General features: G+C 51.4%; 1 protein-coding gene across 1 annotated transcript in view; it reads left to right on the top strand.

The window, feature by feature from the left end:
- The window catches only part of Trpm8 (transient receptor potential cation channel subfamily M member 8), an 87,362-nt gene that overhangs the window by 2,852 nt on the left and 58,736 nt on the right, over window positions 1-25,774 (top strand). The window contains exons 2-5 of the mRNA XM_042679153.1: window positions 18,027-18,146; window positions 20,342-20,415; window positions 23,179-23,335; window positions 25,162-25,339. Coding sequence (XP_042535087.1) covers window positions 18,030-18,146; window positions 20,342-20,415; window positions 23,179-23,335; window positions 25,162-25,339 — 526 coding nt within the window. The 5' untranslated portion in view covers window positions 18,027-18,029. The remainder of the gene's footprint in view (window positions 1-18,026; window positions 18,147-20,341; window positions 20,416-23,178; window positions 23,336-25,161; window positions 25,340-25,774) is intronic.

Genomic DNA, 25,774 nt, shown 5'->3' with positions numbered 1-25,774 from the left:
TGGCTTGTTCAGTGGAGGTGGCTAGAAACTTGCACAGGGATAACACTGCTTCCTAGAAGAGGAGTTGGGGTGGAAGCCTCAGTTCCTCCTGGATAGTGCGTCTGCAGAGAGACAGCACACCTGCCATGTTGATGGCGGAAGTATAGCCCCTCCCCTCCCCTCCCCTCCCCTCCCCTCCCCTCCCCTCCCCTCCCTTCCCCTCCCCTCCCCTCCCCTCCCCTCCCCTCTCCTCCCCTCCCCTCCTCTCTCCTCTCCTCTCCTTTCTTCTCCTCCCCTCTCCTCTCCCCTCCCCTCTCCTCTCTTCTCCTCTCCTCTCCTTTCTTCTCCTCCCCTCTCTTCTCCCCTCTCCTCTCCTCTCTTCTCCTCTCCTCCCCTCCCCTCTCCTCTCTTCTCCTCTCCTCTCCTTTCTTCTCCTCCCCTCTCCTCTCCCCTCCCCTCTCCTCTCTTCTCCTCTCCTCTCCTTTCTTCTCCTCCCCTCTCTTCTCCCCTCTCCTCTCCTCTCTTCTCCTCTCCTCCCCTCCCCTCTCCTCTCTTCTCCTCTCCTCTCCTTTCTTCTCCTCCCCTCTCCTCTCCCTCTCCTCTCCTCCCCTCCCCTCCCTTCCCTTCCCTTCCCTTCTCCTCTCCTCTCCTCTCCTCCCCTCCCCTCCCTTCCCCTCCCCTCCCTTCTCCTCTCCTCTCCTCCCCTCCCCTCCCTTCCCTTCTCCTCTCCTCTCCTCTCCTTTCCTCTCCTCCCCTCCCCTCTCCTCCCCTCCCTTCCCTTCTCCTCCCCTCCCCTCCCCTCCCCTCCCTTCCCTTCCCTTCCCTTCTCCTCTCCTCTCCTCCCCTCTCCTCTCCTCGCTTCCCCTCCCCTCTTCTTCTCCCCTCTTCTCTCTTCCTTTTTCTTCTTCTCTCTTTCCTTCCTTTCTTCTCTCTCCTTCCCTACCTCCCTCTCTTCCTTTTCTTCCCCTTTCTTCACTTCTTTATCTTTCTTGAACTTAGAGCCTGGTACTTACAAGGCAGCCTCAATTCTTGCTTTCATTATTTTTTGGGGTAAGGTCTATCACTTTTCCTTTTCATTGTTATTATGAAGGTGATGTACAGTTACATAAGTTAGGTAATGAGTACATTTTTTGGACACTGTCACCCCTTTCCCTCGCTCTCTCCCAGTTTTTTCCTCCTGTCCCCACCCACGAGCTGTGCAGTTCATTTCAACACAGTGTCTAGTGAGTACCACTGCTGCATTTGTTCACCCTGGGTCTTTCATTTTTGCCTGGGGCCAGCCTAGACCGTGATCCTTTTCGCATCTTCTCCATGGCTGGGATGGCAGGTAGCGCCATGCCCGCCTCTCAGGAGCTCCATCACTGTCTCCCCCCGCCCCAGCCCCAGTCTCTGCGTCTCTGCCTCCCACATCGGTTCCCACATCGGTGGAATAAGAGCAGGAACCACAGCACCCGGTTGGATCTTGCTTTTTCTTAAAGGTCACAGTGCAGATGATAATGGGCAACATGGCAGAGGCCAGTCTCTGGGGCTGGGGACCCAGTCACACACAGGGGGACTCACAGTGGACCAGGTGGGTCAGAGTCTCTGAACCATGCAGGGCGGGGCCCTGCCAGCCTCTGCCAGACACCTGCCCAGTACCCAGCTCTGAACTGCGGGGGGGGGGGGGGGGAGGCGGAGGAAATTGGGGGAGGAACTGTTCTAGCTGGGTTTCTACACCAGCATGGCTGGTCTCTTCAGAATGCTTCCTGCAGAATCCTGGCACACCTGAGACACAGTGACAGGCTGTTCCCACGCTGAGGCCGGGTCAGAGGGCTCGGGAGCTTTCCCCGGGCCATGAGAGAGCCTGGGGCAGACCAAGATGCTTTCAGCCAGTGTTTGCAACAAAATGCTCATGAGGTAACCGGGTGCTGAGGGCTCACACCTAGAATCCCAGCTCCTCAGGAGCTTGAGATCTGAGGGCCACAGTTCAAAGCCAGCCTAGACAGGAGACACGTCTCTCTAATTACCAACAAGTCAGTTGTGGAGCTGTGGTTCAAGCTAGGGTAGAGAGCCAGCCTTGAACGAAAGGAGCTCAGGGACAGTGCCCAGGCCCTGAGTTCAAGCTTCAGGCCCGGCGCATGCCGGTGGTTTGGCCAGGCTGATGGTTTGGTCGGAGCGCAGCTCCGTGGCTTCAGGTGTTGTGCCAGGCCACCGCTCACCTCCAGCTCACCCGCTCCTGACAAGCCTTCGCACAGCACAAAGTGTAGGGAAGCAAAGCTGCGAGGCTAGGGTTGCAGGTTGGGAGGGGGGGTGAGGGGTGGCTCTGCTGTCCTGGCGGGCCAGGAGAGGAACGTCTGGAGGCCAGGCAGGCCCAATACTGTTACTCACCTGCCAGAGGGTTCTGGTGAGGCAGGTGCTGCTCAGGGCAGCCCCCTGCTGGCCATCACAGACAGTGCGGCTGCCCGGCTCTGGTGGCTCATGCCTGTCATCCTAGCTACTCAGGAAGCTGAGATCTGAGGATCATGGTTCGAAGCCAACCCAGGCAGGAACATCTATGACACTCATTGCAAATCAACCATCAGAAAACCAGGAAGTGGAGCTGTGGCTCAAAGTGGTAGGGTGCTAGCCTTGAGCACAAAAGCTCAGAGACAGTGCTCGGGCCTTGAGTTCAAGCCCTGTGATTGACCCCCCCCCCCCCCCTCAAAAAAAATGGAATTAGAATGCAAACAAGAGTGAAGCAAAGGGCTTGACTTTAGCAACTATAAAATAACTGAGGAACATTCAAGGTCACTCATCTCATTTGGCCCCTGAGAGGGGGCGGTCCCTGGGTTCACCAGTTCAGTGAGAGCCCTTGTTTCCCTCTGACGGTGAGCTGCTCTGAAACACTGTGCTGAAGAGGTGGTGTGTGTGTGTGTGTGTGTGTGTGTGTGTGTGTGCATGCGTGCCAAAGCCTCCTGAAGGTGGTCTGGGTGTCTTGAGGGAAGTGTTAGTTGAGTAACTTCTACATTTAGACCTTGGGGACTATTTGTTTGCTAGGTTGCCACCACAAAATGTCACACGCTAGGTGTTTAAACACCAGATGGTTCTTTTCTTTTCTTTCCCTCCCTCCCTCCTTCCCTCCCTCCCTCCCTCCCTCCCTCCCTCAATTCTTTCTTTCTTCTTTTCCCTCTCCTCCTCCCTCCCTCCCTCCCTCCCTCCCTCCCTCTCTCCTTCCTTCCTTCCTTCCTTCCTTCCTTCCTTCCTTCCTTCCTTCCCTTCTTCCTTCCTTCCCTCCTTCCTTCCTTCCCTCCTTCCTTTAAAACAAACAAAAATTTCCTGTTTGGGGGCAGTAATTGGGTTTGCATTGAGGGCAAGATGCTGACAAGACAAGCATTCTATCACTTGAGCCATGCCCCCAGCTGGTGTTTTGCTTTTAGGTAATATTCAGATAGGGTCTCCTGTTTTTGCCCAAGGCCATCCTCCCATCCAGATCCTCCTATTTACAGCCTCCCATGGAGATAGGATGATAAACAGCACCCCCTTTACCTAGCTTATTGGTTGCAGTAAAGTCTCACTGGCGGTTTGCTCAGAATGAGCCACTCGCCTCCTGGTCTTGACCTCTGGAAAGCTGGGATGCCAGAAGCCATAGCATCTGATTAAACAGCACCAGTGCCTTTCTTCCTGTGGAAGCTGGAGTCTGGGATGAGGGGCCTCCAGACCTTGCCCTTGGCCTGCCCAGGCCGGCTCCTCCCGGCCTGTACTCCCCTGTCTGTGCTCAGACTTTGTCTTTTTGTACAGAAGGTCAGGACTCTGCCAAGCCCCTCACGTTGCCTTCATCATCTCTCTAGTTCCTCACCAGAACTTAGAGGACAGGTCAGCACCCAGCAGGGGCTGAGTCCGGTACTTTGGGAGGAGTCAGCAAGGCTGAGTCATTCCATGCCCGAAGCAGGTGCAGCTTCTGTGCCTGGAGTCCAGACCTGGCTCCCTCTCTCCGAGCTCACAGTGGCTTCCTGGAACCGGAGACCCCCACCCCCTCCGCCCCCCAGGACCAGCACCTGCCAGTGGCCAGTGGACCTGCAACTCAGCCTGCCTGGGACCTTCTGTCTAGCCCTCACTGATTACAACAGGAGATCAACCTCAAATCAAATCCAATTCCCCATCCGCTTTTGAGGTCATGATACCGTCAGTCCCACATGGGATCCTCCCAGCAGCACCCTCCCCCCCCCCCCCCCCGCCACGCCCTGCAAGCTGTAGCCCCCTGGCTGGCCTCCTCTACCTGTGGGGCTTCCTCCTTAGGCAAACAGAGCACACACACGCTGGCTGTGCTACAATACACAAGGATCTGTGTGTCCTGTGAAGCTTCAGTGCAAACACAGCTCCAGGGGCGCCGTGCGGACGTCTAGCTCTACCGGGCATCTGTTAGTCACACTTCCCACAGCTCTTCCTGCCACTGGACCCTGCGGACGCCTCCTGCCTGCCTCCTGGATTGATCGTGGCAGTTTCGTGGCCATTTCTTAACCTGTTCTTCTCTTTCTTCAGCTCTGAGCCTGTGGTATGCCTCAGTGCCCACACTTTTCTAGAACTTTCTAGTTCATGTGTTTAGTGTTTCGGATCAGGACTTTTTGGTTCTGCTTTCCTGTTCCTTTCTACCTCTGAAGAGTGCTGGTGAAGGCTGACGACATTACTGGCTGAGAAGCAGGGGGTTCCTGCCATGGGGTGGAAGAGCACATGGGGTAGGGAAGGAACCCTGGAAGCATGGGGAGTTTGAGTCCCAGGATCTCCATGAAAGGTGACTTAGAGGTTTCCTATTTCTCTGTCCTGTAGTTTCTAGCAAGATCTCTTCCTACTTGGATCTTCATTCAAATAAGAAATCAATCACTTCTAGTTTTCCACAGTCCCAGCCCTTCTGTTTTGGCTTTGTTTCTGCTTTGATTTTCTTACAGGTTTGGCTCATGGAATATTTAAGTAGAGGCTGAGTTGAGTTGTTTTTCTGTGTGTGTCAAGGATAGGAGTGGAGGATACTTACTGTAAGCGTCATTACTGGGATGCTCTCCTGCCTTCCGGTCCTCGCACACATCCTTCTGTCTTTATTTGAAAGAAAAACACTTCAGCCTGAATCTTGTTTAATTTCAAGCCCCATTGAAATTGTTTCTATCATGGCCTTAACTTTGAATGACACGTTTCTGTTTCTACACGTCTGCCGCCTGGACTTCTCAAGTAAACACAGAATAGACAATGCTCAGAGCTTCAGTTATAACAACACTGTTATGATTGTGCAGCCTCATTTAAGATGCTCAACATTACTTCTCTCCTGGTGGAGGTTTTATCAAGAAACAGTAGTTTTGGGGCGACATAGAAACTACTGTAAATCGGTTATGCGAGCTTCAGTGAAATGCTCACAAGCCTAACTAGTCCAATGAAGGATACGTGTTAGAGTTTGGAAAATCCAAAATAAAATAAAAAGCAAAACCAAACCAAGCAAAACCCCAGTATCAGCTACCTTGGCTCTCCTTAAGACCCTTTGCCCCCTACTCATAATTAAAAACTTTTCATTAATCTTTTCATTAATCCTGTCCTAATACTTCCCATCATGAGCATTTGCCATTTCATTTGTGGTTTTAAAAAATGCCACTAACAGTGGAGATCAAATTGCAGTATGATTTAATATTGCCACAATACTGACAAGGCCTAGAGGGAGAATTAACAACAACGACCTAATGAGCATGAAAGTCCTGCCTTCTGCATACACTGGTGTTCTTGTCTCCCTGGTTGGATTGTGCCCAGGGTTGGAGAATTTTCCCTCCTTCCTCCTTTGCAAAGAGGCTTGGAGAAGGAGGCGGAGCTGAGGAGGCTCCCATTATAAAACGCCTCCTCCTCCCATGAGGAGCAGACATAAGCAGGCTTTGGAGCACAAGACAATCCTTGCTGAGAACGCATCCCCTGGGGTAAGTGACCAGCTTCCATGCTTGCTCAGATGAGGTATGACCAGCTTCCATGCTTGCTCAGACGAGGTACCAAAGAGCGCTGTGTCTCTGGGGTGGGCATTGGTTAGCTTTGCAAGGAGGATTTTAAGCAAGTTTTGATCCTTCCCAAAGCTGGGTGGTCAGGCAAGGTGCTGGGCTCCAGATCTGTCTGTTCTTCATTTGGATTCATGTAGAAATGCAGAAATCTGTGCTAGCATTTCGAGTGATTCTGACCAGAGCTGTGTTGTCCTTTGTCTGGCTGGCACAGAGGGCCATTCCCACTAGGAGCTTACTGAGCAACCATCAGCACCGCTCGGCAGTCTGGGCTACCTCCTCACGTCTAGTGAGGATCTGAATAAAGTGTTTCTTACACGAAGACTATGGTGAGACAGGAGTGGGCATCCAGGAAGCATGCTTGCAGGTGGTAAAGACGCCTTGAGAGGAAAAGTGAGAAAAGTCGATCCAACTCGTTTCTATATACGGCGGGTCCTCACGTCTGCTCCGCTGCTTGAAACAATCTCAGCGTTTGTATTATTTAGAAGCCAGAGGAGAACAATTGAGGAGGCAGATGAATAATTGAAGATCTCATTTCTGTTTAATTTTGAAGTCCATTAACACGCTGACTTTTGGAGGGGAAGGGTTAGCGTTCTCAAGGAGAACTCCTGGGCCGCAGGTGCGGCTCATGTCTGTTCTGCTCTGCACAGTCCCAGTGTATGCACCGCAGTGTGTGTGAACCTCAGTCCTGCAGTCTTGAGAGCGGAAAGGCCTTCCTCCCTACTGTGACTTTGGATCCCTCCCTCCCTCCTTCCCTCCCTCCCTCCCTGCCTCCCTCCTTCCTTCCTTCCTTCCTTCCTTCCTTCCTTCCTTCCTTCCTTCCTTCCTTCCTTCCTTCCTTCCTTCCTTCCTTCCTTCCTTCCTTATTTCTCTTGTGCCAGCCCTGGGGTTTGAACTCATGGCTGTCCCTGAGCTTTTGTGCTCAAGGCTAGCACTTTATCACTTGAATCACAGCTCCACTTCCAGGTTTTTGGTGGTTCATTAGAGGTAAGAGTTTCACAAATTTTCCTGCCTTGGGTGGCTTTGAACCATGATCCTCTAGATCTCACCCTCCTGAGTGAATAGGATTCTAGGTGTGAGGCACCCGTGCCTTGTGGATTTCTCGTTTAAAAGTTGGAACAGAGTTGTTTTCATGGATTACTGATGTGGATTACTGATCTCTTGATCTCACCTAAGGCTTGGTGTTATTCCTGGGTTCTAGGCCCCAGGGCCTCCCCCAGGTCCAGGAGGATCTTAGCAAGCAGCACTTCGGATCTTTTCTCCTCCTCTCCTCACCTCTGCGCAGTGGAGCAGGCAGCCTTGCCGCCTCTGTGACCTCTGCTACTTTTCCAGTTTTTACTTGTTCGCTTGAACTTCCAGCATTTGGCTGAGGGAGACAATGGGAAAAACAGGAGAAGGCTTCCAGCCAATCAGATCTCAGTCCTTCTCCAGGAACACGAGGGGCAGAGGCCAGGGGTGGGCAGAGGCCAGGGGTGGGCAGAGGCCAGGGGTGGGTGGTGACCCCCGTGGGACTGTGGGGCTCTTCACCACCATCCCTGCCCCGCACTGCTCCGCCACACTGAGGACGGGGAGGCTGTGCGGACGCTGTCACTGTGCTTACAATGTTATTGTTGCTTACAATGTTATTGTTTTATAAAGGTGATGTCAGAGCGGTTACAGTTACATAAGCCAGGCAATGAGGACGTTTCTCTTTGGACAGTGTCACCCCTTCCCTCGCTTTCTCCCAGTTTCCCCTCCCTTCCCACCCACAAGTTGTATAGCTCATTTTCAACATAGTGTCCAGTGAGTGCCACTGCTGCATTTGTGCACCCTCCCTCCCTCCCTCCCTCCCTCCCTCCCTCCCTCCATTTCTGTGCTCCTTTACGTCCCAAAAGACAGAGAAAAGAACAAAAAAACAAACAAACAAAAAACTACCACCACCACCACCACCACCTCATGTTTCCATTTCCTGGAATTCATTTTGATAAATAGTTGTTTAAATGTTCCGAGGCATTCGGCCTGTGAGTTTCTCTCTCAAGAGTGTGTGCGCGCGTGCGCTAGGGTGCTGTCACTTTTATCTGAAGCCTCTGAGAGTGTCACACTCATCAATCGGGAACACAACTCTGTTGCTCTTTCTTTGCCTGTCCAGTACTGTACTGGGGTTTGAACTCAGGACCACAGTGCTGCCCTTGAGCTTTTTTGCTCAAGGCTAGTGTTCTACCACTTGAGCCACAGCTCCACTTTTGGCTTTTTGCTGGTTCATTGGAGACAAGAGTCTTATGGTCTTCCTTGCCTGGGCTGGCCTCTAATCATGGTCCTCAGATCTCAGCCTCCTGAGTAGCTAGGGTTGCAGGTGTGAGCCACTGGACCGAGGCTCCTTTATGGCTATTGTGGGGCTTGCAACTGACCACGATGCGCACTCTGCTTTGGCCTCTAGCAAGGTGGAGGGATGATGTCTAATGATGTTCCTCACCTTAAAACAGGTTTCCACATGCTCAGATGAGTCCCTCATGTTCTCTTTGGTTCCTTTTTGTGGTATTATAGAATGTTTCACCAAGTCTCTTCAAACCTTTCTACCCTGAGGTGAAATATAAGCATTTAAACTGAAGATAATAGCTCTTCCACATTTTCCATTTGTTGTTTAGACTCATAGTCTCCCTCCTCGGCCTCCTCCCTCCTCGGCCTCCCTCCTCGGCCTCCCTGTCTCTATAAGAACCTGGCCTGTGGTTCCAGATGGTTTCCCTCTACTCTCACCTCTTTGTTTTCCTTCTACTGCCCTCACAAATGTGCTTCTCTTTTAAAATACAGATGCAGCTCCATTTTCTTCTAGCTACTTGTTTTGGCAGTGGGAAGGTTCAGACCAGCCTCATTTCCCTCCTTCATATTTTGTTTTCCACCCTAATACAGGGCTTGTATGGGGCTGGTGTTTAGTCTCAGAATTAAAGAAGTTCACTGGGGCATCTCCGACCTCCATCAGACCTGGTGGAGTTTCTGGTGTGCGCATGCAGCTGTAACTGTGGTCAGATCAGGGAGGGCTTACTTGTGGAGCGTTCGCCAGTTCCTTCCAGGATAGACGCGCTCACTTCTTTCTCCATGAACCCACAGCAATGGGCACCGTCAGGTATAGCCAGCCATGCCAGGGGGCTCCCTCTCTGGTGGGAGGTGCGATGCTGTCTCCCTGCCTGCCTGCTGGGCCAGCGGTCCCTCGTGCAGGATGCCGTGCACCTCCAGTACATTCTCTGGCTGGACCCAGGGCCTCACAATGACACCATTCTTTGCTATACTCGACGAGGATGCCAGCTTCACGCAGATGTAAGGGCCGGGGTCGGTGCCGAAAAGCACTTCACCCGCTGGGCCTCTGTGGTGGCTTGCCAGCTTCCTTTTCTCTTCCTCGAAGTTGCCTCCATGACTCATTGCAGGTCTGGGAGCATCCTCCTCTCATCATCTATGCCCAGGGGAGGCTGCCATCAGAAAATAAGAAAGCAGCAGCGAAAACTAGCTTTCCAGAGCGGAATACAAAATTCACAAATAAGTTTGCTTGCAAAAGAGCCAATGACCGGGGCTGGGAAGGTGGCTCAGTGGTAGAGTGCTTGCCTTGCATACAGGAGGCCCTGGGTTCGATTCCTCAGCACCACATAAGCAGAAAAATCTGGAGGTGCTGCTGTGGCTCAAGTGGTAGAGCGCTAACCTTGAGCTGAAGAGCTGAGGGACAGCGCCCAGGCCCAGAGTTCAGGCCCCACGGCCAACACCAACACCAAAAAGAGCCTGTAACCAATCAACAATGTTTAGACCCATTTTTAATGTTAGCACTTCAAAGAATAAGGGACAAAAACACGTAAATGTCGAGCAGTAAGAAGAGCAGTGATGCTATCCATAGCGTTTTCCTTTATAGAATAAAAGTATAACAGGATCAGAGGCAGAGTTGCAGCGTCCAGGGAGTTTTTCCACCGAGGATTACGTGGAAAGGCCTTCACAAGAGGCCTCATTCCTGACTCGTACATCTCCCTCCCCGCTCCTTGGGAATCGCCTCTGGGGTGATCCTGATGCTGAGAGGTGAGTTCAGTATGGACAAGTTGAAAGAGAGGGCTCACGCTGTCCAGGCTTGCTAGAAAAGATGAGAGCATTACGTGTAAATGTTCACGGAAAATACATACGCAGGTGAATTCTTTCCTAGGGTACAGGGTGTGTGCAGGAAATATCACAACCCCTTCTTACTGCAAGTGGATGCTAAATCAAAAATAAAACAACACTCATGCCAGGCTCTTGCCGGTAGTCCCAGCTACTCATGAGGCTAAGATATGGAGGAACACAGTTCAAAGCCAGCCCAGGCAGAAATACCTGCAAGACTCCATCTCTAAATAACCAGCAAAAATCTAGGTTGGAGATGAGATTCATGTGGTAGAGTGTGACAGCTGAGCAAGCAAGCTGGGTAAGTACAAGGCCCTGAGTTCAAGCCCCGGTACTATAAAGTGAAATAAAACTTAAAAAGAGAAACATATGAAGATCAAGTTTACTCTCACAGAGGAAGGTATGCAGTCTATAAAGAATAGGTTAACAGTAACAAATTGGGTCTAGGTCTAGATAAGCTTGATCACTGAAGTCAAGTTTGATGCTAAGTGTGGGAGTTGGTGACCCACTCCGGGAAACTCTGTCACCAGTGTCACCTTTAAGCCAGCGATGGCTGGAGGCAGCCGTGAGAAAGACTACCTGTGAGTTCTGCCATTCCTTCCTAGAGACAGCGCTGGTTTCTTTCCAGGACTACTGCTAAATTGAATAGAGGGTCCTCTGTGATGTTCACATGGACAGCTTAACGCAGTTTCCTAGTTGTGTGACCATGCCTGCTACCACACTTCAAAAGAAACTCAGGCGTGACTCCGCAGAGCGTTGAAGTAGATGTAAGTTAAGAGGCGGTAGAAGGCAGGTCTCAAAAATGCCCCTGGGACGCCTACCTTGCCCTTGTGTTCTGTGTCCTCGCTTCCTTCTCCTGGGCTGGGCCTAGTGATTTACTTCTGGTGCTTAGCTAACACAAGAGGGCCACCCTGTCTGGCTAGAACACTGTTGCCTTCCCAGCTGTTTGGGTTGCTAGGCAAATGGCCACGTTGGAGAAGCCTACACAGATGTGGTGGCCATGTTGGAGAGGGCCACAGGATAGAAACCTCAGGCCACAGCTGATGAGGGACTGAATTCTCTTCCCAACAACCCTAAAAGAGCCAAATCCCACTGACAATACTGACTTTATAAAGTGTGTTCTTCTCATTCACGCGGTGCTCCCGCTCCCAGGCCCCCTTCCTGTCTCTCACTGAGTCTTTCTGTGGTCCACACTCCATCCCCTCTGATGCAATCTACTTAGGTTCTGTCAAGAAATATCTGTTAACACATCACGACTGTGAAGGGTGAGGATGGCCGGGAGCAGCCAGCAACAAGAGCAAGGACTCTGGAGTCGACAAACTGGCTGAAAATGTGCTCCCCGCCGACTAGCAGCCACCGCCACCTCTCTGTCTCCCTCACCTCTGAAACTCCCCACCCCAGAGTGGGGGATTGAGGAGCAGCAGATGGGCACTGGGCATGAATAACATACGTGTTAGGGCATTATTATTTCTGCTACACTAGTGTGTAGCTTTGTTCCATGAGGGCTCTAGCGGTTGAGTCGATAAAACACAAAGTCCTTCTAGTAGGGGAGGGGGTGGGGAAGAGAGAGAACTTGTGTGTTCTTTATTTTTCCCTTGACTACATCTTTCCTTCCTTCCTCCCTTTCTTTCTTTCTTCCTCTCTTTCTTTCTTCCTTGCTTGCTTGCTTGCTTGCTTTGTCCTGGGGCTTTAACTCTGGGGCTGGGCGCTGCCCCTCAGTTCTTTAGCTTGAGGCAAGCCCTCTACCACTAGAGTCACAGCACCACTTCCGGTTTTCTGGTAGTTTATTGGAGATAAAAGCCTCATGGACTTTCCTGCCCGGGTTGGCTTTGAACCATGATTCTCAGATCTCAGCTTCCTGAGTAGCTAGGATTACAGGCGTGAGCCACCGGCGCCCAGCTTTCATTTTTCTTTTGATACCTTAGTTGCTATTCTTAGGAAAGTCCTAACACTAGTGTAGCAGAAATAATAATGCCCTAACACGTATGTTATTCATGCCCAGTGCCCATCTGCTGCTCCTCAATTCCCCCACTCTGGGGAGAGTTTCAGAGGTGAGGAAGACAGAGAGGTGGCGGTGGCTGCTAGTCAGCGGGGAGCACATTTTCAGCCAGTTTGTCGACTCCAGAGTCCTTGCTTTTGTTGCTGGCTGCATCCGGCCATCCTCACCCTTCACAGTCGTGATGTGTTAACAGATGTTTCTGGATGTGCTTGCTTAGAGTCCTCTTCACCTTGTGCCTTTCATGTGAAGGAAGATTCATCTCCCATTTCTCCATGAGCTTTTCAACCTCCGGCCTGTGGATGGCGCTAGCGCCTTCCTGACTCCCTCCCCAGCCCCACTCATGACCACCACTATCCTTTGGAAGCAGAGTGACATAACTGAGTGAAGCTCTTGAGTCGTGTGGGGTCGTCCTTGTCAAATGCCATCATTCAGCCTTTGGGGCCCTTGAACCCTTTCACGGGTGGGGTCCAATTTGGGGAGGTCACGTCAGTGGGTGAGTCCACGCAAGGCAGTGCCACTTCCTTGTCTCCTAATTCTACTGCTATTCACATTCCCATGACTCGGATGGAGCTAAAGACAAAGCAAGAAGAGCGACAGAGACTTGCAGCCTGTGCTTCTAAGTGTATTCCAATCTTTCCAGATGGCCAGAATGTCAGGGTCTCGTTTTACAAGAAAGCCAGATGCCACGAAGTCTGATTTCATGGAAAGAAACCACTTCCACCAGGCAATTTTGGGTGAAGTTGTCCTGTTGTTTTGTTCCACCGTGTTACAGTTTTGGATTGTTTCTGGGTTCTGTTTTCCAAGTTCTGTGTGCAGCTCTAACTGCAGTGAGGTGGTCATGAGGAAGACCATCAGGTTGTTTTCTGAAGCACTATCCTGGCAAACCACTTGTCATCAACTTGTTTTTTTCTTATGTAAGGGGTAGCTCCCTTCTCCACATCAGGATCTTACAGCTGTAGACATCTCTCTGGGGCTGTCTGGACAGTTAGCACCAGAGCAAATGTGAAGGATAGAGCCAGGGTTGGGACCAGATGTTTCTGACTGCTTCCTTCTTCAGAAGGAATATTCTAGAACCAGGGGTACATCACCTGACAGGTAGCACTGCTCCTGTTGGGGTGTGTGTGTGTGTGTGTGCGTGTGTGAATCCCTAAGCCCCCTGAAACACGGTGGTCTTGGAAGACCCATTCTCCCTGGCTGTTGAATGAGGCCCTGAGAAGCCACGCAGCTTTGATGTCCAGCCTCTACTCTCTCGGTCAGGCTCGCGACTCTTCTGGGGTAGGAGTTGGATGGCCCAGAGGATGCTCAGAGGGGAAAAGAGTCCACATCAGGAAGGGTTTTCAGGAATAGTTATGGGGAAGAGATCCACTTTTCTTCAGTACTTGGCTGTGTTGCGGTTGGCCATCTTTTTCTTTTTCTCCATGTTGTCATTTAGAGCTGACAGCTTCCTCCTTTCAGCTCATTCACCCACCCGGTAAACTCCGTCTCCTTCCTGCTCTGTCATCACTGTAATGGTTATAATTTTGCCCTGAACGCTGCTGCCTTTTGTTCCCAAGATGCAAATACCACATTCCTCTCTAGAGCAAACGGGTCGGTCACAACCTTTTCCTTCCCTTTGGCTCTGCTTCCGCTTCATGGGTCCCGGGAACAAAGATCTGCTGGTCTCCTTCGCTCTCTTACCTCCTTCTGGTAGAGAGGAACAGTTCTACAGTCACTTCGTGTCTTCAGCCTACCCAGTCTCAAGGTACTTTTCTTGGTTAGTAAAGAAAGTTGCTTTCCAGATGACATACAGTAGGTTTAATTGGAGAAAATACAAAATGTAAAGGAGTAAAAATTCGCTGGTGCTAGTGGCCTTGTGCTTGTAATCCTAGCTACTCAGGAAGCTGGGATCTGAGGCTCATGGTTTGAAGTCAGCACAGGCAGACACATCTGTGAAACTCTTATCTCCAATTAACCAGAAAAAAAACAGAAGTGGAGGTGTGGCTCAAGTGATACAGCCCCAGCCTTGAGCAATAAAACCAAGTCAGAGTGTAAAGCCTTTGGTTCTAGCTTCAGTACTGGCATGCACACGTACACACATGTACACACACACACACACACACACACACACACACACCCCACAGCACTCACAATCCCACTCCCCACAGAGCAATCATGGTCAACATGATGATGTGTCTGCCCTGTGTGTCTCGAGTAATTGCGGTCATGTGTTTGCACTCACTCCAGTGACAGATGGCAGACCGTCCGTGTGACTCGGATTGTGCTACCAACCACGGCTGTACCACCTGCATCGGGAAGCTGAGTCAGGAATCTCACAGTCAAGACTACAGGGTTCACAGGAGACCCCAAGCTCTAAAGTCAGTCTGCCTCCTGCTTCTGTCCTACTCATAATAAACACACCTTTCCCACATCATTATAACCTGCCGGCTTCACGGCTCCCTCGCTTCTTCCCTTCCTGTTGATGGAGACCGACAGCACTCCCAGCTTTCCCTCTGATCAGTAATTCAACAGTGAACAGCTTCTAAGTGTCACTTTTCATGTTTCTAACTCCTTAATTTAGATTCTCCAAAGCCAATTTCTCCACTCAGAAACTTATCTGCTTGCTCCTTCCTCCCTCCCTCCCTTCCTCCTTTCCTTCCTTCCTTCTTCCTTCCTTCCTTCCTTCCTTCCTCCCTTCCTTCCTTCCTCCCTCTCTCCCTCCCTCTCTTCCTTCTTCCCTCCCTCTCTTCCTTTCTTTCTTCCTTCCTTCCTTCCTCCCTTCCTCCCTTCCTCCCTTCCTCCCTCCCTTCCTTTCCTTCCCTTCCTTCCTTCCTTCTTTCTTTCCTTCCTTCCTTCCTTCCTTCCTCCCTCCCTCCCTCCCTCCCTCTCTTCCTTCTTCCCTCCCTCCCTCTCTTCCTTCTTCCCTCCCTCTCTTCCTTCCTTCCTTCCTTCTTTCCTTTCTTCCTTCCTTCCTTCCTTCCTTCCTTCCTTCCTTCCTTCCTTCCTTCCTTCCTTCCTTCCTTCCTTTTCTTCCTTCCTTCTTCCTCCTTCATCATGGGGCTCAAACTCAGGGCCTGGGTGATGTCCCTGAGCTTTTGTACTCAAGGCTAGTGCTCTATCACTTTGAGTTGGAGATAAGAGTCTCACAGACTTTCCTGCCCAGGCTAGCTTCAAACCAGGATCCTCAGATCAGCCTCCTGTAGCTAGGATTGTTCACGTGAGTCACTAGAGCCTAGCTTGCTTGCTACCTGGTTGCCAAACGGTTTTGCAGAACTAAAGCAGTTGTTGCCCCCATCCCCACAACTGCCTTGGATGTCCCGCCAGCCTCTTCCAGATGTCCAGTTCTCTCCCTGGAATCCTCCCTTTGGTGATTCCCTGCGGAACTCTTGCCATTTTGATTACAAGTGAGGTTAGTGCTTTTAATGTTCAGATTTGCACTTCTCTGTCTGCTGGGTTTGGATTCTAAGCCAAGAACTCTTCCATTTTCCAAGAGGGTTAGGGACCACACACTGGGAGGCGTGCTCTGACTGTTTCTCCTTTTTCCAGCCAGGGTTTTCCGTTCCCCTCTCCCTTGAGGCACCCACCCTTTCCCGAGGCTTCCCTCAGGATCTTCTCTTCTCACTCTGCAGTGAGAATATTTTCCCTTGGGTCTTCGATTTCTTCTTTCAAAAGTCCAGCTTCTTTTACACCAGAATCTTAAATGTTGAAAGAATGTGTCTAGAGCATCCTAAACCCAGCTGGGTGCTGGTAGCTCACACCTATAGTCCTAGCTACTCAGGAGGCTGAGATGTGAGGATTGAGGGTGGAAGCCAGCCTGAGCAGAAAAGTTTGTGAGACTCTTAGCTCCACGTAGCTAGCAAAAAGAAGCTGGAAGAGGAGGCCTGGCCCATGTGGTAGAGTGCCATGAGTGAAAAAGCTTTAAGGGAGAGCTTGATGGCCCTGAGCTTAAGCCCCAGCACACACACACACACACACACCTGTCTATCTGCAGTAAATGTTATAGAAGGTGTCTAAACGAATACTAGGGCTCTGGAAAAGCAGCTGGCCTCAGAGAATGGATTAGAAACTAAAACCTTCCTTTAGGAAGCCTTGAAATGTCGGCACAGGGCTGCTGTCTGCGTATCTTCCATGGCTTTTCCATTCCTCATTTGGTGGAAATCTGATTCCAAAGCAAAAGCACACTTTTTTCCTTTGCAAGGCAACAGGCAGAGTTCAGTAGAAGCGATGAAATCACTCTCTGGCCGCCGGGGCTCTACTTAGAAGCAATTTGCTGTATGGCAGTCATGGTGAATACCGTGCAAGATTGATCTGTGGTTTTACCATAATGTATGTAAAGTACCAATTAATACTCCAGGCATCTCTTTGAAATGCCCTGGGAGAGAAGTAAAAGAAGCATGCATGGCTTTAAACAATTTGGGCCACTCCTTCTGGGCGGCTTCTAACTAGATGTTCAGATGCCGTGGCTCAGGGGCATTTGGAGCCGGCTGGGGCAGCTTGGTCTGGATGGAGGGCAGGGGTGTGGGCTGTGAGCTCAGCAGCAGAGCCCGGCGGGGACTGAGCTGCCCTGGGATTGAGTTCTGCGTCAGAAGCCACAGGAAGCAATGTGGAAATGGTTTCCAAATGGAAGGAGAGTTTGTGGTGGGGGATGGGAGTGGGGGTGTAGAGTCCCACGAATGACTTACCCAGTAGATGTGCCTATGGATTTCATACTGTTCCAGGCCCTCTCTGCCCAGCAGAGAGCAAGACAGACACAGGCTTGCATGCAGCATGCTCCCAGAGGCCAGGCAGCTCATTAAACAAGGGCTGACAGGAACGGCATGGTACAGGGTAGAAGCCTGGGCATGGTGACCTGTCTCCCCGAAGAAAGACTGTGCACCCCGAGCCTGGGAGGTGATGGAGGGAGAGGAGTCTGGGGAACAGAGCTCCAGACGGAGCTCGGGGGGGGGGGGGTTGGGGTTGGTCTGGGATGGTTCTCTGGTTGAGCTACCGATGGGAAATGTGGAGGGGGTGATGGAGGAGGAGGGGGAGGTGAGTCTCAGACCGAGGAAAGGCCTGGATGGAAATTGTGGGCAGTTGCAGAGTCTCTGAGTCTGGGAGACAGGAGGGGAAGGAGCATGGCGGAGTGAGGGGGGCGACGGTGGGCAGGGACATCTCCATCTCTTTGGTCCCTGGCAGGTGGCTCTGCTGACAGCTCCCTGACCCGCACACCTGCTGTAGAGTTGCCATCATTCAAGGCTGCTTTCCCCCTTGGCTCCACTGGGTCAGAGCTAAGCTTCCTCTTCCTCTCCTGCCAGGATTTCCGGTCAATACGGGACACTAGCTCTTCCCAGCTTGTGGGCTCAGCGCGTGGCCGACGGACGGGAGCCCCGGGCAGGAGGCTCGAGGAGTCTGCTCGAGGAGCTGTTATCCTCTGGCCCTGTGAACCGGGCCGTCGGGGGGTGGCTGCATGCAGCTGGGAGGGGCCAGGGAAGAGAAGCTGAACAGCGAAGTGAAGGATTGACTCCCACCCTGTTTCCCAGGTGCATACAGATACCAGGCAAGCCACCAAAGAGGAGTGCAGACTGCCCGACCCCAGCAGGCGATCTCTCTAAGCGGCTGTAAACATTCCATCTTGGGCCCAACTGAACCCCCCCCCCATTTCCCTTGACATAGTGGCTTTTTCATTAGCCTCTGCCTCCTCCCTCAGACCTCCTATAGACCCAGCTCCTGTCCCAGCTCTACACACAGTCGCCAAGCCCATGGGAAGGCTCTATCTCAATAAACAGTCATCATCTGTGGAAGATCGAGTCCGGCCTGTCTCCTTCCTTTCTCTTCCATTTTCTTAACACGAAGTGCCATGAGTTCCTGTGGCAGAAGAGACCCAGGGGCAGGGGTGCGGTCACCCCAGAGGATGCTGTGCGTGGCAGGGAGGAGAGGCTGGGGAGGGGTGTGGGGCTGAGCATTGAGGGGCGCCCCTTTGCTGGTTCTAACACACACTTCCTTTCTCAGACAAGATGTCTTTCGAGGGAGCCAGGCTCAGCATGAGGAGCCGGAGGAGCGGCGCGCTGGGCAGCACGCGGACTCTCTACTCCAGCGTATCTCGGAGCACAGACGTGTCTTACAATGACAGTGTAAGTCGAGCGTGTCTGCCGCTGGACACAGACACTTCGCAGTTAGGATCATTTTTTCTGGCCTATCTGCCTTCTTTGAAAAGCTAATGCCTCCTTATTCTGCGTAGCATTTTGTTTTGTGGCTTTTGTTTTTGTCCAACAAAGAATCCTTCCATTTCCATGTTGTGTCCAAGCATTTCTATGGCAGGCACTTCATTTCTGTTTCTTTTCTTTTTCTTTTTTTGTTGGTTGTGGGGCCTGCACTTTGGGCCTGGGTGCTGTCCCTCAGCTCTTCAGCTCAAGGCTAGTGCTCTACCACTTGAGCCACAGCGCCACTTCTGGCTTTTTCTGCTTATGTGGTGCTGAGAAATCGAACTCAGGGCCTCATGCATGCAAGGCAAGCGCTCTACCAGTGAGCCACCTTCCCAGCCCCTCATTTCTGTTTCTTAATAAGTCCTTATCTCATTCCTCCGCTGATAACGTTTCAGAGAATTGAATCACTAGTCATGGAATCAAGACAATGCTTCAGAGTGACATCCGGGTCTCTCTGACTATAGGGTTAAAAGTCAGGAAAGCTGCTAAACACTGGTGACTCACATCTGTAATCCTAGCTACTCAGGAGGCTGAGACCTGAGGATCATGGTTCAAAGCCAGCCTGGGCAGGAAAGTCCATGAGGCTCCTACCTCCAATAAACTAGTAAAAAAAATTGCCTGAAGTGGAACTGTGGCTCAAGTGGTAGAGCACTAGCCTTGTGTACAAAGAAGCTCAGGGACAGCTCTGAGTTCAAGCCTCAGAAATCATGCACTCGCACGCATGCACGCACACACACACACACACAGAGTCAGGAAAACAGCTAGCTTTGCAAAGAACGGGAAGGCTGGGGAAGGAGCTAGAATGCAGTGTGCAGAGGTTGGTGCTGACCATGTCAGAATTTTGATCTGATTGATGGGTTACTTTGTGCTGTACCACTGAACTGTAAGAAGCACACGTGCACACGCATGCACACACACACACACACACACACACACGCACACACATTATCAGGTAAAAACGGCTCCCCAGAGAACAGCAGAATTCTCTTATTGTTGTACTTGGTCCCATTTTAAAAATCAGCTCTCCCAATCTGGAAAGATGTCACTGCACAGTAGCTCATTAAATGCAGCTGTGGCAGAGCAGGGGAACTGCTGTGGGCCACGGAGCAGGGGTGCACATTGCCCCACAGGCACGGACAGCACTGTAGGATGTCTAGAATACCAGAGGAGACAATTAAGCAGCCATTTTCCGAGGCTTGATTCTACTTTTCTAGCAGAGGCTCAAAGGCTGGCACTGTACAGCTTTGTAAAGAAATAGCCTTTCTCAGGATTTCACGTAGTTAATGGCATGGTTCTTCATAAATAAGCTAAAATCCACATTTTTAAAAGCCAAGGAAGCGGGCTGGGAAGGTGGCTCAATGGTAGAGTGCTTGCCTTGCATGCATGAGGCCCTGGGTTTGATTCCTCAGCACCTCAGCAGAAAAAGCCAGAAGTGGCCCTGTGGCTCAAGTGGTAGAGCGCTAGCCTTGAGCTGAAGAGCTGAGGGACAGCACCCAGGCCCAGAGTTCGGGCCCCACAACCGACAAAAACAACCAAACAAAAAACCAAGGATGCAAAAGCAACCAAACCAAACAAAGCCCCAGCCACTGGATTTACAGAATGGAAGCACAACACAGCCTAGTCAGGCCTTGGACAGCCTGCGTGTATGGATGGCAAGGGCATCTCTTATTTAAGGGAAGTTTGTGGTTTAGAAAGGCTTCGATCATCAAAGTAAGTGCCTAGAGGTGCCCAACTACTTTGCTGTTGATGAGATAAATGCAACTATGAAAAGTGTCTTTGTAATGTCTTATAATTATAAAAATATACAAATAGTGTGTTATATTCTCTGACATCTATCTTCTCCCTGTTGAATTTAGAGTCAGAAAAATGCATGTGTGTAATGCCATTGATGAACAAGATAACTCTATGTAGCTCTTGCATAAACTCGCACTTAGTTATACAATTTAAATGTATACCTCTTTTAAAAAGTCATGTACACTAAAGGTATAAAGAGGTGCAGGATGTTATGAGCAGACTAAATAACGTCAACCTTTGAAGCAGGGTTAGGATATACTTGCTGTTTCCTGAAATCAGCAGGAGATGAGAATAAGCGAGTAATGTGTTACCATGCTCTCTCCCCAAAGGACTTGGTCAATTTCATTCAAGCAAATTTTAAGAAACGGGAATGTGTCTTCTTCACCAAAGATTCCAAGGCCACGTAAGCTACCGTTTTGGCTTTTGCGTTTAAACATAAGTCATCATTGTGACACATAGACATGCTCATTATAAAAGCTGTTGTCATCCTTCCCAGAAATGGTATGTCATCCAGACAGACTCGGCAAATGGCTGGTCATTGTTCCCTGGCTATGTCATTTCCTGTATACTTTTAGCTCTGGCAATATGGCAGAGTTGGTTCAGCCATCAGTCCATCAGTCTGGGCGCTGGCTTGATGACTTTAGTAATGAATGAAGCTTTCTAGTAGTAGCTAGGCAATGGCAAGCATGTGGCACATAAGCAAATCACTGGCTCTTCTGGGCCTCTTCTTCCTCACTGGGTCTTTGGGCCTTCTCTTTTAATTGGCCGTTCATTGGCTGTGTGTCTTGTGTGGGAACATGGAGGTTGGGTTACACATCTGACACACAGGAGATACTCAACGAATGTGACTGGGTGAGTGAGTGGATCCTGCTGGCTGTTCTTGTAGAAGATGGACCTGGATGGAGTCAAAATAATCCTGACTCCTGGTCTTCTTACAATCCTCTGTCTTGTCTCTTTATTCCGTGTGGGTGATGAAGAAAAGAGTGTCTGTAGGAAGGGACTGGAAGTTGCTGCAGTAGTGTTTAAAGGGTTGAGCTTCTGTTGCATCCAGGGAGTGAAGAGAGCAGGGATTGCAGAATGGAAAGGAACTTTAGAACCAGCTCTGATTCCAGCCATGCCGGGGCTGTCTCCTTGCTGAATGACCTTGAACCAGTTATTCCTTTTCCTGAATTGAATTTTCTTGTCCTAAAAACGTAGCAAAAATATGCCTTCTGGGTTAAGGATGGGCTAATGAAGCAGCACATAAAATACCTACTGCAATTCTCCAGAGCTTCCAAGTTTCTCAACAGATGTTTCTTAACTCAGTGTGAACTAGACAATGAGCATTAGAAAAAGTCACAGATCTCCATCTGTCATGGGCCATTTTGACGGGGTATGAACTGTGTGAGTCAGATCCTTCATCCCTGAACATTTCACGGAAATATTTTTCTGTTCATCTATCCATTTGACTCACAAAAACACAATTTATTGGTTTATCCAGCTCATATTTTCTGAGCATCTGCTATATAGTAGGACTTTATACACTTGATTTCTAATACTATAAATACTCTTTGTTGAGTGGCTTTTTTTTTGGTGGGTCATGGGGTTTGAACTCTGGGCCTGGGCACTGTCCCTCAGCTCTTCAGCTCAAGGCTAGCGCTCTACCACTTGAGCCATAGCACCACTTCCAGCTTTTTTCTTTTTGCTTATGTGGTGCTGAGGAATCGAACCCAGGGCCTAAGGCATGCAAGGCAAGCGCTCTACCACTGAGCCACCTTCCCAGCCCCCAGAGGCTATTTTTTGAATGTTCTTATATGCCAGAGACAGTGAGACAGGGGATGTAGAGAGTTTAGCCAGATGAACTCTTAAGATTTCTTCAGCGTCTACATCTTTATTTGACTCCGCATGTAGAGAGACTTTAGGGTCATCAATGTAATGTGTAAGGGTGTGCCGCGTAAGCAGGCGGCAGTGGGGCGGGGCTGTGAATTGCGCTGAGCTCTGTGGTCTGTTGCAGGCCGAGGCCCCTTCTTTTGTTGTTGTTGTTGCTATTGCTCATATCTAGAGAACCAGCTGGTTCTGGAACAAATGACCCTGGAATGACTTTATAGATTATTATTTGTTGTTGTTACTGTTATTATCATTGTTTATTGCACATTTGTTTCTTTTTGGTTTGAATTATGTTCACGTACCACCATCAGCTGAAGGTCACTATGCACCAGGTCCCCTGGACACTACACCATTTCCTATCCTCACAGCCAGCCTGAGAGGACAGAGATCATGTCAGACAAATAAAGGTGTCTTGTCTGTTCCTCAATGCTCTTTGCCAGGTTTACACTTCCCTGTTCCCAGGAGAGGCGGAGAAACTTGAGAGCAGGAGTCCTATCTGGCTTGGTTTGGGCTGTTGTAAGAGCTCATGCTAGGTGTCAGAGTGGATTTTCCATCAATATTTGTTGAATGACTACAGTGTGTTGTGGAAGGGAGAGAGGAAGTGGATTTATTTACCATTTACCACATAGTTTTTTTTTTTTTAATGTCCTTCCAATTTCCCTTCATTCCTGTGTGTCATCTAATGGGCAATTACATTCAGTTCTATTGTGTTTTTAATGGGAATAACTAGTGGTGATTTATTGTAACACTTTGTCCTTGTATAGTTCAGATCATTGAAAGTCTCCCAAATAGCTAATGTCCAGTAGAGAAAAGGATGGTCTCTTGAAATTCTGTAACACTCTGGACTTCTGCCCAAGGGTCTGTGTCTCTCCTGTGAGTAGCTCACAGGAAATTTGCTCATCAATCTTTGGAGGGGCTTCACTACCTGGGAAAACAGAAGGAATGGGACTGGGGTCAGTCATAAGGACTCTGTGTGTTAGGGCCTATGTGAGAAGCTAGCTACACGGTTCCCAGGTTTCTGAATCCAGTCCCAGAACAGACTATGGACTTTGAAAGGGTTTTCCTTTCTTACTCTGCCTGCCCCCAGCACACCACCAGCTTATGGATGTGCAGATTCAGGAATAAAACACCACAGTAGTTTCTAGACAACCTAGTGAGATGAGGAAGATAAATATGAAAACAAGACATGGAAGTAGAATTTAATGTGTTTATATAAGTTATCATATTCCAAGAAATGTGATAAACTATTTAAGCAATTTGAGTGAAATCTGTTCCTTCCTGTCACTATTGTCTGGCTCAGGGAGAATGTGTGCAAATGTGGCTATACCCAAAGCCAACACGTGGAAGGCACCCAGATTAACGACAATGATAAATGGAATTACAAGAAACACACCAAGGAGTTTCCAACAGATGCCTTTGGCGATATTCAGTTTGAAACGCTGGGAAAGAAAGGAAAGGTAAATAAATGATTTTTTTTTTAAACTTGGGTCCTTTATTTGTTAAAACACAACTTGGACTCCTTTGAGTTACCTTTATGTTGTCTATTAGGGTGGGGGTGGGAGAGATGGGAGGCAGCTACCAGAAATGGTTGCAGATGAAGATGAAGTGACTAGGTTGTGCCGTTCAACTGGAAAAACCCAATAGGTAAGGGCAGGATTACCCCTGGTAATTCCACCCCCACTTCTGGTGTGTGGTGTTCCTGATAACACACACAGCCCCGAACAAGGTACCCTGCAAGCTGTGCGGGAGGCGTGCGATGATCAGAACCTGAGCCTCCCCAAGCCTTCTGATGCTCTGTCTCAGGGACAGCTAGGCCGGTGGGAAGCGGGGCCCGGCTCATCCCCGGACGGCGTCCCGGTCATCCCCGGGCCTCCGGGTCATCTCCGGGCCTCCCGGTCATCCCCGGGCCGCCCAGGGCCGGCCCTCCGCAGGCCTCTGCCCCGCCATGGGGGCAGCGCCATCTCTTGCCTCCTGCCTTGGCCCAGCTCTGCTGCGGGGGGAGGCAGGCACCTGAAAGTAAAGCCATGTCCTTCCAGGACGCCCCCGACCCCCCAGGGCGGCAGGGGCCCCCCAGATCCCTGGCCCGGGTCATCCCGCCCGGAGCTCCGCCCTCCCCAGATCCCTGGCCCGGGTCATCCCGCCCGGTGCTCTGCTCTGCCCAGATCCCTGGCCCGGGTCATCCCGCCCGGAGCTCCGCCCCCCCAGATCCCTGGCCCGGGTCATCCCGCCCGGTGCTGCCGTCCTCCCCAGCTCCCTGGCCCGGGTCATCCCGCCCGGTGCTCCGCCCTGTCCAGCTCCCTGGCCCGGGTCATCCCGCCCGGTGCTCCGCTCTGCCCAGATCCCTGGCCCGGGTCATCCCGCCCGGTGCTCCGCCCTGTCCAGATCCCTGGCCCGGGTCATCCCTCCCGGTGCTCCGCTCTGCCCAGATCCCTGGCCCGGGTCATCCCGCCCAGAGCTCCGCCCTCCCCAGATCCCTGGCCCGGGTCATCCTGCCCGGAGCTCCGCCCCCCCAGATCCCTGGCCCGGGTCATCCCGCCCGGTGCTCCGCCCTGCCCAGATCCCTGGCCCGGGTCATCCCGCCCGGTGCTCCGCTCTGCCCAGATCCCTGGCCCGGGTCATCCCGCCCGGTGCTCCGCCCTGTCCAGATCCCTGGCCCGGGTCATCCCTCCCGGTGCTCCGCTCTGCCCAGATCCCTGGCCCGGGTCATCCCGCCCGGAGCTCCGCCCTCCCCAGATCCCTGGCCCGGGTCATCCTGCCCGGAGCTCCGCCCCCCCAGATCCCTGGCCCGGGTCATCCCGCCCGGTGCTCCGCCCTGCCCAGATCCCTGGCCCGGGTCATCCCGCCCGGTGCTCCGCCCTCCCCAGATCCCTGGCCCGGGTCATCCCGCCCGGAGCTCCGCCCTCCCCAGATCCCTGGCCCGGGTCATCCCGCCCGGTGCTCCGCCCCCCCCAGATCCCTGGCCCGGGTCATCCCGCCCGGTGCTCCGCCCTCCCCAGCTCCCTGGCCCGGGTCATCCCGCCCGGTGCTCCGCTCTGCCCAGATCCCTGGCCCGGGTCATCCCGCCCGGTGCTCCGCCCTGTCCAGATCCCTGGCCCGGGTCATCCCGCCCGGAGCTCCGCCCTGTCCAGATCCCTGGCCCGGGTCATCCCGCCCGGTGCTCCGCTCTGCCCAGATCCCTGGCCCGGGTCATCCCGCCCGGGGCTCCGCCCTCCTCGGCAGGGCCCTGCCCTGCTCCCATGGGTCTCCCAACAGGGTCCTAACGTTGTCCCCATCCCCCCCACAGTATATCCGTTTGTCCTGCGACACAGACGCAGAAACCCTCTACGAGCTGCTGACCCAGCACTGGCACCTCAAAACACCCAACTTGGTCATTTCCGTGACCGGAGGCGCCAAGAACTTCGCCCTGAAGCCGCGCATGCGCAAGATCTTCAGCCGGCTGATCTACATTGCCCAATCCAAAGGTGTGCGCCTGCGCAGTACAGTGAAACAGCTGCGCTCCTACCAGGCGCCTGCACAGCACAGCTCCACGCCTGCGCGGTACAACTTGGCTTCTGTGGGGCTGGAGGCAGAATTCCCACAGATTTCCCAACTGCGGGTCAGGATCCTTCTAGAACCGTGTGACATTGTCTGTTCTTTTATAGTCTCAAATAGCCTTAAACGCTTGGACAGTCAAAGCGGTCTGGAAAGATGGTTTTTTAAAGTAGCTCTTCATGTCAGCATTCAGGGGCTGCTTTAGGGGTCATTTTATTTTCACTTTTAAGCAAGTTGCTAAGGTTTACGATGTTCATTTATTTACACACATAAAATGGTACTCAGAAGCATTCTGCTGAGTCGAAATGGAAAATTTTATTGGACTGTTACTTTTTAATATCACTGACATATATACATACATAGAT

The sequence above is a fragment of the Dipodomys spectabilis genome, unplaced genomic scaffold (genome assembly GCF_019054845.1).
Source record: "Dipodomys spectabilis isolate Male_0828 unplaced genomic scaffold, ASM1905484v1 ptg000051l, whole genome shotgun sequence".
Lineage (NCBI taxonomy): Eukaryota > Metazoa > Chordata > Mammalia > Rodentia > Heteromyidae > Dipodomys > Dipodomys spectabilis.
This window is presented reverse-complemented; position numbering and strand designations above follow the sequence as displayed.